The 13117-nt window shown below is 40.0% G+C and overlaps 1 protein-coding gene across 1 annotated transcript; it reads left to right on the top strand.

Annotated features, from left to right (window-relative positions):
- The first annotated feature begins 802 nt into the window (after nt 1-802).
- LOC126784039 (uncharacterized) lies at nt 803-1498 on the top strand. Its single transcript, XM_050509544.1, has 3 exons — nt 803-1146; nt 1248-1315; nt 1362-1498. Exons 1-3 carry the CDS (start codon nt 803-805, stop codon nt 1496-1498), a joined length of 549 nt encoding a protein of 182 aa, XP_050365501.1.
- Nucleotides 1499-13117: the final 11619 nt, after the last annotated feature.

Below are 13117 nucleotides of genomic sequence, written 5' to 3'. Positions count from 1 at the left end.
TCCAGTCTAAGAAGAAAGAAGATCACATCGAGAATTTGAGGACAATGTTCACCAGGATGAGAAAGCACAAGCTCAGGATGAACCCAGCTAAATGCATTTTTGGGGTTCGAGCAGGAGACTTCTTAGGTTTCATAGTGCATGAAAGAGGTATTGAAGTCACGGAGGACAAGACAAAAGCGGTTCTAGACACGCATGCACCTAGGAACAAGAAGGAACTTCAGAGTTTGCTTGGGAAAATAAACTTCCTTCGTCGCTTCATTTCTAACTCCGCTAGCAAAACCGCAGTCTTTTCGCCCTTGCTGAAGCTTAAAGCGGATCAAGAGTTTCAGTGGGGACCTGCGCAACAAGCAGCTTTTGATAAAATCAAGGAATACCTTACTCATCTACCTATTCTTAGACCCCCACGGCCTGGAGTACCGTTGAAGCTATACATCTCAACATCCCCTTACTCAATTGCAGGACTCTTAACACAAGATGGTGATGGAGAGGGGGCAAGAAGATTGAGCATGCGGTTTATTACTTGAGCCGAACCTTAGTAGATGCTGAAACTAGATACTCGCCAATTGAGAGGTTGTGCTTAGCTTTGTACTTTGCTGGTACTAAGCTCCGCCATTACATGTTGTCCTTCACTACATTGGTGGTGGCACAAATAGATTTAGTGAAGTATATGCTTACTAGACCTATGCTTAGGGGTCGGATTGGCAAGTGGATCTTGGCGTTATCAGAGTTTTCTTTATAGTATACACCTTTAAAGGCTCTCACAGGACAGGCAGTGTCTGACTTTTTGTTGCACCATCCTATTATGGAGGACGTCGAAGACCAGAACGTGGTTGTTTCCTTTGTTCACACTCAGCCTTGGGTTCTGTATTTTGATGGTAGCAACACTGATCTTTTATCAGGAGCGGGTGTCGCATTGGTTAATCCTTCCGGAGTAAGACATTGTTACTCTTTTCAGCTAGAATGGAAGTGCACTAACAATCAGGCAGAATATGAGGCCATCATCATTGGCCTGGAGCTGTTGCTTGATCTGGAGGTCACCGAGGTAGAGGTATTAGGTGATTCACTCCTAGTTATTAACCAGCTCAAGGGTGTCTACAAGTGCAACAATTTTACATTACTCCCTTTTTGGGAGCGAGCATCGGAATTGTTAGATCAATTTGCCGACGTGGTGCTTGACTATATTCCTCGAGAACAAAATTTCGCTGCCAATGAATTAGTATAGTTGGCTACGGGCATTCGGTTGGCAGATGGCATTCACGAAAGGATTTTGGAGGTTCAGAGACGCACATTACCTTCCTTTATGGCAAGGAAATAGGTTAACGATGAATGGTTGGTAGATGTTATTGACATTATTGATGTAGATTGGCGGCAACCGATTATCCAGTACCTCAATGATCCTTCTGCACCGGTGGACAAGAGGGTTAGATATTTTACTACTAACTACGTTTTTCGAGGCGGTGAGGTATTCCGCAGGGCAGAAGATGGCTTGTACCTGTGATGCATCTATGGAGCTGAGGCTAAGAGGTGCTTACGAGAGGTTCATTGTGGCAATTGTGGTTCTCACCAAGCTGGTCCCAAGATGCGGTGGCTCATTCGTCGATATGGTTTCTATTCGCCTACCATGCTCAAGGATTGCATCAGCTTCGCGCAGGGTTTCATCGAATGTCAAATGCATGGGCCAGTCCAGCATGTGCCCGACGTTCCCCTGCAACCAATCATTAAACCTTGGCCGGGTCGCGGCTGGGCTTTAGACTTTATTGGGGAGATTCATCCCAATTTTTCCTTACAGCACAAGCACATTCTACTGGATACAGATTTCTTCACCAAGTGGGTCGAGGCTATACCAGTTAGGACGACATCTTTAGAGGTGATCACGGACTTCATCTTCAAATATATTATCACCAGGTATGGCATTCCAGAGTGTTTGGTTGTAGACAGGGGGGCAGGTTTCATGGCTGAAAAGACTCAGAAGTTCTTAGCTGGCTATGGGATAAAATTTATGCATTCCAGTCCTTATTATGCTCAAGCGAATGGCCAGGCAAAAGCTAGCAACCGCGTTATTATGTCTATACTTAAACGAATGTTGGAGGCAAATCCGCGATCTTGGCACACAGAGTTGGATCACACATTATGGGCTTATAGAACTTCCAAACGCACTCCAACTGGTACTACACCTTATGCCTTGATGTATGGACATGATGCAGTACTTCCTATTGAAATTAATGTTCAGTCGCTGAGGGTTCGCGAGCAACACCAGTTGATTGGTGAAGACTATGTTCAAGCGATGTATCAAGAGCATGAGGACTTGGACTCTCGACGGATGGAAGCTCTCGACAGCCTTATTGCAGAAAAGAAAAAGATAGCACGGCTATATGACAAACGCACGAGAGGGCGCAGCTTTGGAGTTGGGGACTTAGTTTGGAAAGCTTGTTTGCCTTATGGTGAGCGAGTTGATGGTCGTGGTTAATGGTCTGCTAAATGGGAAGGTCCTTTTGTGATTGATCGATTAATGGGCAAAGGCGCTTACTACCTTCGCGACACTGATGGGAATGTCCACAGAAATCCCATGAATGTCGCCATCTTAAGAAGTACTTTCCTAGTGTTTGGGAGTATGAAGATCCACCGGCAGCGGTGCAAGCAACATAGCTGGTGTTCGACTTAGTATTTCCTTGGTTTCCATTCTTTCAATCAAGTAAACAGGGGGGCAACACCATGGATACTCAGTACTTAGCGATCGCGGACCCAGAAAATTTTGCGGTTTGCGAAAGTTTCTAACGGTCGCGAACGTTACTGTCGATCGCGAGCGGAGACCAGAATTTTTTTTTCGAAACTATCGAGTTTCTGAAACTTTATGAGTTTCGTAATCGTGCTCGGCATTTTTTGTAACACATTGGACCAATACTTGTGGTCCAGAATTGGTTGTAACTTTTGTTACGCAGCAATAAAACGGTACAAGTATTTTTATGAAATAAATTGTGTTTTATTAATATGGTTTTGCGGCCAGAAACTTCATACAAGACCTATACTATTACAGGTGAGCTTTAACAAGCTCTGATACCATCTATGTTAGGTGGAAAGGTCTTCGCGATTCCTCCTTTTCATCCCACCACCGCGAGAAACTTGAGATTAAGCTGCACCAGTTGAAGGCCAAACATAGGTTCTAATTGGAAAACTGGTGGTAGCATGAGGGATCCAGTGATAGATCGTTTTGTTAGAACGTATATAAAATACCCTGTAAAATATCATCGTTAGTATAGAATAAGCAGGCATCGTTCAGTCCGGAGAATCAAAAGGGCCTCAACACTTATCATGTTATTGGAGGATTTGATTTGGATTCTAAAACTACAACTTAAAATAAATCCTAAATTACTTATATACAATTGATCAACCATTCATCACATAACCAAAACACGAATTATACTCAAGAAATATGTATAACACGTATAGAACAACATATAGACAGCGACTTATTTCGATTATATCTAAGTCCATTTCAATTCCAATTCTAATTAGAGTCCGAAGCGGTTCATCTAATCGTTAAGACTTCTTAATTATTTAGAATCAACGAAGCGTTCAATCCTAAACATATGCTAAAAAGAGTTCAACATAACGAAGCGTTCTAGTTAAACAACAAAGTAGCACATAAGCACATTAAGTCGAATTGGAGACATGTAAGCAAGCATGGCGTCACTCATCTTGATTAAGCATGCAAATTCCTAGAACTATCACAGCCCTATATAAGTATCCATAATTGAAACACGAAGCGCATATTCAATCAATGAACACTTTGGTGAATTAAATCGCAACCCTAGGAGAACAATGGCCTTAGCTTCCTCAAGCATTGATTTAGATGTACAAGTTCAAGGAATAAATCCAAATAAAACCTAAAAACAATTCGGGAATCTACTGCCCTAAGTCATTATACACGCACGGCAAACATACAAATCTCATGAGTTCATACAATCAAAACATAAAACTTAAAAAGTCTGAAATTATATTCTATGGATATGAAACCGAAAATCAAATCCAATAAATCATTCAATGAATTCGAAAATTTCAGAAAACCAAAAGATAAATTACAAGCCATGGATGAATCACACTTTAGAAACCTTCTAGGATTCGGCAAGAATGAATTCGATTTGGAAGAGGAGGAAGATGAGCACGGTTTTGTGGTGATGGATGAAGGTTTTTGGCTTGAATTTCCTGGATGGATTTTGGCAGAATTTCGGCTGTGTTTATGAGAGAATGGTGATGCCAAATATGAAGGGAGGCCGTGCCTTATATAGAGGAATGAGGAAGAGAGGGGCTGCTAGGGTTTTTGATGGGCTGATCCTCTATTTCTTTTTTTTTTCTTTTGTTTCCTTCTTTTCTTCTTCTTTCCTTTTAATTGCCTGATGAACCTTCGCTCCTTTGAGGCTGCATACTTCTTCATTTTCATCCCATTCAGAAACTAAATTACTTCTTTCCTTTTTCTCCTTTTGTTTCCTTCTTCTCCTCTTTCTTTCCTTAATTTCCAAGCCATTATCTCTCATTTAATTCTGAAATAAAGAAAGAAAATAATAAATTTAAAACACAAATGTTACATAAATGTCGAATAATAAAAATCCTAACCCAACTAGGTTTCCTAGTTTGATAAGGAATATTACTCTATAGTACTCTCGACAATTTCTGCATTTTACACCCGTTTTAACACCAAAAGGCAACCAACGCCACCAAAGACTCCTAACTCGACTCAATGACTCAATACTACAATAATAAGGACTAAGCAAAATACAAATGTAGCTAAAAACATGTTAAGAACGTCACACAAAGTGCTCCTATCAACTACCCCACACTTGGCTTTTGCTAGACCCTTAGCAAAATAAAACAAAACTACACAAAACTCTATTGCCCCTAAATGATTGCCTCAGAATCTCAAAACACATAGCTTTCAAGTTTAAGCATTTGAATGTAAGCACATAAATTCCAAGTTTCATAAACATGTTTCATAGTATGAATAAGTAAGAAATGAGTCAATAGGCACATAACATGTTTAGTTAATCCAATCCTCCTCACAAGGCATACTCTCTTATTTTCACTCAGATTCATGGTTATGATTCACACACAAGTATATGTAAGAGAAACGATAATAAAGCATCAAATAGCTTGCATATTTCATCAAATGAAGGCACTTTGTGAATAACAAAAGGAAAACCTCATTTAACAACTAAGTGCACAAATGGACCAAAACCATATGCTCAACTCTTGTGATCATCTCCATAAACCAAGTTTTGCTCATTTTAAGAATCATTAGGATCATTAGATAAGGGTGAATGTTTAGGCTTAGCGAAAGGCATGGAATATCAAGGAATCACAAAAGTAATCCTATTGACTTAGCAGAATAATCACCATCCTTATAATACCACACACCATCAAGGGCAAAATATAACAAGTTGGACCCAATCATCATTTCTACCACAAAGTGAACATGGACAAAGGTCAAATACACATTTTTAGACCTTCAATTACAACTCAACTCCAAATCACAAATGGAAGACAACATCTCTTATTTCCTTTTTCTTGTATTGCCGAATTTATCTTTTTTTTTATCTTTATTTTTTATCTCTTTTTTTTGGCATGCTTAAAAGCTTGTTCATATTTTTTCTCATGTTTTCCACCCCACACTTATTTCATACATCATCACAACATCATCTCAACAAAAGTTATGCCAAGTCTATAGGACAAGGTAGAGGTACTATACTAAGCATGGAGATAACATAGATGATGAAGAAAAGCTCAATGTAGGCTCAAATGGGGTTCAACTAAGGGGTCCCAAACATGGCACATATAGGGATACATGGTTGTTTGGCTAAAGTGGTGGTATTCCTAGAAATGATTCATAAATCCCTTTCAAAATCAGAGCATTTTATGACTTAAAAGTTTCAACAATCACAAAAGATGAGTTCTAGTAAATTATAGAGTCCATTAAAAGCTATGACACATAGTCATTGAATTTGTAAAGAATAATGAGGTTCACAAAACAACCACGAAATTTCATATTATCACTCAAGAAGAAAGCATATATAGGCTCAAAAACTCACAGGTTGTTATGGACTTAAACTAACCAAACATGTATGTCATATTACATTCAATCAACTCTCACATGTTCATACCAAATCCACATTATCAATGAAACTTACAATTCAATTCTTATGAAATGCAAAACCATCATCTATGCATTTTAGAGATATAATCATCCTAGACTTTAGGGGCATCCTAAGACTCAAAAAACACATTTTTTTTTTCAATTTTTCAAACAATTTTTCGATTTTTTTTCGTTTATATCATGAAATAAAAGCAAAAATCAGCAAACACTGATCATGCAACTCTACTCCACACTTAGAAAATTACATTGTCCTCAATGTAATCTCAATAATCAGAATGTAATTCGTAAGTATAGACCAAGATCACACATCAACACATATACAATTCAACCATAAGAGTGAAGGGATAAGAAAATGCAAACTCCCGTAGACGACTCCTCCACAGGTACGGTTGAAATGAGTTGCCTCCCATGCAGCGCTTAACTTTTATATTCCTTTAGCCTACACTCTGCACTTCTTTTTAAGTTGTAGGCGGCGCCACTTGGAGTTGTACACCTCCAAATTTGTGCCTCTTTGACTATCAAAACTCAATCATATTCACTCCACTCTTAAACTGTATTGCATCAAGAAAAAGAACGTTAGAAGAGTGAAGATGGGAACTCAAAGAATAAGTTAGTGATTAAGTTAAAGTTAGTATGAGTTAGATTAATTACAAATCATCAATCAAAAGTTAAAGTGTGGTGGAACTCCGCTTCTTGCAACACTTGTCGTCCTTCCCAAGTCATTGAGAGCTTCAATCAACTGTTAACAATAGAATTCTCCAACTCTTTCTTAAAATCCCTATCTGGCAACTGAGGTATACAAAGACACACAAAATGTTAGCGATTAAGTATAAAATGAAATAAAAGAAATGTTAGCAATTGAATACAAATATAATTAAACTTAAAGACAATTTTTTTCTTTTTATTTTTTATTCGAAATCTACAAATGTAAGAGTATTACTAAGTCTAATTGATTTTATTCACACACAATCCTAACTTTTAAGGTACGTGGAGTAGAGGAGCTAACTGTGCAATGGACTGAAACAGCCCAAGGTAAGGGTCTTGCTTTATCTGATATACCTTAAAAATTAGAATATTATTTTCTTTTGAAACTATATACATCTATTTATACAAAGTTATTTTCTAAGTTATAAAGCGAGGTGGACGTGCGGCCTAAGTATGTCGTCTAGACACAAACTCATTCCTTTGTTTCAGAAGGCTAGATAGCTAGAATCAGAGATAGTCACAAGGCAGGACTCATTTGTTGGACACCACGGGGGCCACAACCTCGAAAGGATGCTTTCCCAATCGACTCCATCACCGAGATGTATGTCAGTCTATGGGCCTCTGAGATCCAATTTTGTAAACCTTGAACCAGGGTAATGAAAATAGCAAGCCCCTTACTCAGCTCGGAATAACTTTGTGTGTTAGACTGCTCGCAAAGTGTTAATAAAAGCCGCCCTCAACCCCAAGTGACCTTTGCAAGGTACAAATGGAGGGTTAACACTAATATTAACAAAATGGACTTTACCTATTATGTTTACCTTATAACTTACAATAAACTAAGCATAAATAAACATTTAGCTTCCTTAAAAATAAAAATAAAAAAAATAAAAAATTTAACTATGTGTAACAAGTTTCCTATAGGCATACTACTACAACAATATAACAACTAACAACTTAATTTACACAATAAAATTTTTCGTTCTATCCAATTTTTTTTTCTTTCAGAGTTACTGTTCATATAAGAACTATTTACGATTACTATTCACAGAAACAAAATACAATTATACAATTCACAATATAACACAATAGTAACACTTCAAAGCATTGAGAATTAATCGATTCCCCGGCAACGGCGCCAAAATGATAGATCGTTTTGTTAGAACGTCTATAAAATACCCTGTAAAATATCATCGTTAGTATAGAATAAGCAAGGATCGTTCAGTCCGGGGAATCAAAAGGGCCTCAACACTTATCATGTTATTGGGGAATTTGATTTGGATTCTAAAACTACAACTTAAAATAAATCCTAAATTACTTATATACAATTGATCAACCATTCATCACATAACCAAAACACGAATTCTACTCAAGAAATATGTATAACACGTATAGAACAACATATAGGCAACGACTTATTTCGATTATATCTAAGTCCATTTCAATTCCAATTCTAATTAGAGTCCGAAGCGGTTCATCTAATCGTTAAGACTTCTTAATTATTTAGAATCAACGAAGCATCTTAAACATATGCTAAAAAGAGTTCAACATAACGAAGCGTTCTAGTTAAACAACAAAGTAGCACATAAGCACATTAAGTCGAATTGGAGACATGTAAGCAAGCATGGCGTCACTCATCTTGATTAAGCATGCAAATTCCTAGAACTATCACAGCCCTATATAAGTATCCATAATTGAAACACGAAGCGCATATTCAATCAATGAACACTTTGGTGAATTAAATCGCAACCCTAGGAGAACAATGGCCTTGGCTTCCTCAAGCATTGATTTAGATGTACAAGTTCAAGGAATAAATCCAAATAAAACCTAAAAACAATTTGGAAACCTACTTCCCTAAGTCATTATACACGGCAAACATACAAATCTCATGAGTTCATACAATCAAAACAAAAAACTTAAGAAGTCTGAAATTATATTCTATGTATATGAAACCGAAAATCAAATCCAATAAATCATTCAATGAATTCGAAAATTTCAGAAAACCAAAAGATAAATTACAAGCCATGGATGAATCACACTTTAGAAACCTTCTAGGATTCGGCAAGAATGAATTCGATTTGGAAGAGGAGGAAGATGAGCACGGTTTTGTGGTGATGGATGAAGGTTTTTGGCTTGAATTTCCTGGATGGATTTTGGCAGAATTTCGGCTGTGTTTATGAGAGAATGGTGATGCCAAATATGAAGGGAGGTTGTGCCTTATATAGAGGAATGAGGAAGAGAGGGGCTGCTAGGGTTTTTGATGGGCTGATCCTCTATTTCTTTTTTTTTCTTTTTTTTCCTTCTTTTCTTCTTCTTTCCTTTTAATTGCCTGATGAACCTTCGCTCCTTTGAGGCTGCATACTTCTTCATTTTCATCCCATTCAGAAATTAAATTACTTCTTTCCTTTTTCTCCTTTTGTTTCCTTCTTCTCCCTTTCTTTCCTTAATTTCCAAGCCATTATCTCTCATTTAATTCTGAAATAAAGAAAGAAAATAATAAATTTAAATCACAAATGTTACATAAATGTCGAATAATAAAAATCCTAACCCAACTAGGTTTCCTAGTTTGATAAGGAATATTACTCTATAGTACTCTCGACAATTTCTGCATTTTACACCCATTTTAACACCAAAAGGCAACCAACGCCACTAAAGACTCCTAACTCGACTCAATGACTCAATATTACAATAATAAGGGCTACGCAAAGTACAATGTAGCTAAAAATATGTTAAGAACATCGCACAAAGTGCTCATATCATCCAGAGCCTTGATTTGTACACTTCTCCTGATGTTCCTTCAAAGAAGGGAGATTGGAGGATATTACACATAGGAGGTACAACAGCTCGTATCGCGTATCAAAAGAGGTACGTGACGACCATGAAGTACCTATTGGCTCTGGTCCTGAATTTGGCAGCCTGCTTCCCGATGCTCGGCGACTAAACAATGATGAATATGCCACCGGAAGGGCTGCCATTTTCTCTCACTTGTAATCCTTCGCTAGGAATAACTCTTAATGCAGGGCAGATCCCTAGTGCTGAACTACAAAGAGGGGAGGATGTGATGGTGGAATAAGACTCCCACCTCACGTTTGAGGGTAGAATAAAACTCTCAGAGGATTGCTACTGAGTTTGCAAGGCTGGGGGATGAAACTTAAGAAACCTAAGGGGTTTCGAAGGAAGAAATGGAACAGACATGGTTGGAGGCTGCGGAAGCGAGTGTTGTGTGTTCTTTCCTTAGGGTTTCGTTTTATAGCAGAAGAAACTTGGATTCAAGGGCTGAGATTGGAGATACAGATTTGGAGATCGCGCCCGGGATTTATTGCAGTAATAGTGGTCAAACTGAAACGGTTTGTGCGTTTCCCAGTATTGATTGCTCCGGTTTTCGAGAGTTTGCATGCAAACTTAGACGGTGGTGAATTAAGTTGGGCCGGGGCCGTGGGCCTGTATGTGGTTTTTTGACGGGTCAAGGAGATTCAAGTAACGTGAGCAGACAAAGATAAATTGCAATTATTTCTATTAAAATACTTTGATGTTCAAAATTACATTTTATGTCCAACGAGGCGGATATCTAGGAGAAGTTTGCCAGTATCATTGGCTTTGTCGCATATCAGGTTGTTGATCCTCCTTTCTTCAACCTCAGAGGCCGCCAGTTGCCTTTTGCGCTCCTGTATCTGGGGTACGGTACTTCTTATCTCTTCCTCTACAGCCTTGAGCTCCCTAGATTGCTCAGCCTCAAGCTCCATTATTCGTTGCCACAATGCACTGATTTGTTGCGAACGGCTGGTCTTGGCATGATGAAGCTTGGTCTTAAGTTGGGCAGGGCTTTGCGTAATAAAGTGTCTGGCATCAGCGTTGTGTTGTGACAAACTCTGATATTGGTTCCTCAAGGTTTAGCATTATGCCAAGAGGCATAGAATGGTGCTCAGTGCCTGTTCAACATTCGCGACTAGGCTGGGATCAGGTGAGTGTAGCTTGAGGTAGCGAAGGGCGTCTTTCACCTAAGCCAGGCGAGCTGGATCAGTTAGATCTTCAGAGGATAGTTCCACAAGTTGTGCCTGGGTCTGGACAAGTTCTTGAGACTCTAGGGATATTATGGGGCGTTCCGGACCCAGCATATCATCTAGAAGATCTTCCAGAGATGGACTAGGATGATTCTCTGATGGATCAACATCTGGTGTGGATCCAGAGGCTCCAACAGTTAACACAATTGGCAGGCTGGAAGTAGTCGCGATTGCCACAAACTACAGAGAGTAAAGAACAATTAATAAGATAGTTAAGTGTTTACAAAGGGAAACAGAAACATATAAACCAGGAAGTGGTTAAGGGTTTTACCCCATCATATTGAGAAGAAGGAGCATTATTTCCTGAAAGGGGTTGTGGTGCAATATCAGGGCTCACTGAAGCCGCATTTGCGAGGGGATGCTCCACACTTGCATCTTCTTGGTGAGAGCTGGTCACACCTTCTTCATCTCTTACCTCATCCCCCAGAATTTGAGTTGAGGAGGAGTAGGAGAGTACTGTCGTTGGGTGGATTAATGTTTGTGGCTCCAAGGTCCGAGTGCTCACCACCGTGATAGGAGGAGTAGCTTGAATGGGTTCTCTGTACTCGACCACGGCCTGTTGGACAACAGTCGCGACTTCTGTGGTAGGCGACTGAGCGTCAACATGAACCTGTGTTAGAGACCATGAAGGATATCATTGATTCACAAACGATCAACATAAGGTGAAGAAACTACATCTTAGCAAACAACAAAGTGTTGCTTTGGGGGGCAACAACGTGTTTGGCTACTTACAACAACGTCTTCCATCGCGATGGCTGCAGCTTGAGGGGTAGATAAAGGTGGTGAAGTTGGGTTCTCGCGAACCTACAAATCAGATAAGAATCAGTCAAAGTGGTTCATGAATGTATCGCCAGTTTGAACAAATAGGGTGTTCTTTTTACCTCAATTGCTGTCTCTGGGTTGCTGGTCCCAGTCACTGGCTCAGGGCTGAACTGGTTAGTTACTGCCCGCGGTGTTGCAGCAATCACAAGCGGGGCAGAGGTGCTTGAGGCAGCTATTCTTCTCCTCTGAATCAGATGAGGGTCACATATATAGGTTAGTGGCGAACATTTAACGCCTTTTAAGAACATCAAATATGGGTGAGGACTTACAGGATTGAAGTCTATGGCGTCAGGATCATCTTCGTCGTTATCAGGGCTAGGGGTTGTTCTCCCTCGTTTACGGCCTTGGGAGGAGGAAGCACCAGCTGTATTCTCAAACACCTACAACATGAACCAGTTAGTGGTTTTTAATCAGTGTTGGAATAAGAACTGTAGGAGTTCGAAGAGGCGTTAGGATTTTACCCTTGAATGAACGATTCTGACAGCATTTGGAATAACTGTTTGCAACAAATCTTCATCACCAGGAACCTCAGGATCTTCCTGCAAGTATCTTCTGAGCCCCGTCTGGAAGATGTATTGAAAGATGACTCGTGATCGTTGTTCCCACTGGCCAGAGTTGATCTTTTCCCACCATTGGGGATGAGCTTTGTCGACGCGAAAGCAGCGAAAGATACTCCCACTTGCTATCACATGAAGGGGAGTAGGTTGCAACTGAGATGGGGGCTGGTGCCCAGGATTAGTGTCAGTGACGGGAACCATGGGGCGTCGCCATGAGGAAAACAGGTTCAGACTCTCAATGGGAGGGAATAGAACCATTTGAGCCATGTCTAACTGCCTCGCGAATAGATGGGGGGCATAGAGTTCTACTCCATTGCAGGGATGTCGGGGTAAGTCCGCCATTGATACAGCATGTTCAAACAGATGCCGACTCTCCCCGTCATAGCCTCTGAGGGTTAAAAAGCCGCCACGGATGGCATCAGGGTGAGTACGGTCTAGGAGCAGCCGTGCGGAGTTAAGAACTGAGGCATCCAAGGTGTAGAAGTACTCAAAGCATGCTGCGTAGCGAAGAGTAAAGTTGGGCTCCAAACCAACAAATGCTTCTCCCAACACTTCTGTTAGACGGAAGTCCCTTGCGTTTTCATTTCGCAATTGCACAAAGTAAACCTAGATCCAGAGGTCTAGAATCCACATAGGCCCTGAAAGCTTATGATAATTGAGGGGTTCCATAGTAAGCACGCGCAGCATACAGTAGAGTTCTGCTAGAACTATTTGCGCTGGACCCACAGTGTGGCCATTGTAGAAAAGGGTCGCGAGCTGCAGGTGGTGCCCAGTCATCTTCTTAGAGTTGGAGCAGAACATGAACTTGGATAGCCAAAATTCCAAGAAGG

This window comes from Argentina anserina, chromosome 2, assembly GCF_933775445.1.
Source record: "Argentina anserina chromosome 2, drPotAnse1.1, whole genome shotgun sequence".
In the NCBI taxonomy this organism is placed as follows: domain Eukaryota; kingdom Viridiplantae; phylum Streptophyta; class Magnoliopsida; order Rosales; family Rosaceae; genus Argentina; species Argentina anserina.
This window is presented reverse-complemented; position numbering and strand designations above follow the sequence as displayed.

Coding starts and splice junctions, on each gene's coding strand:
- LOC126784039 (XM_050509544.1), top strand. CDS start 803: ATGGAGGACGTCGAAGACCAGAACGTGGTTGTTTCCTTTGTTCACACT. Junction 1,147..1,247: donor TGGGAGCGAGCATCGGAATT/GTTAGATCAATT, acceptor TTCGGTTGGCAG/ATGGCATTCACGAAAGGATT. Junction 1,316..1,361: donor CCTTTATGGCAAGGAAATAG/GTTAACGATGAA, acceptor TTATTGATGTAG/ATTGGCGGCAACCGATTATC.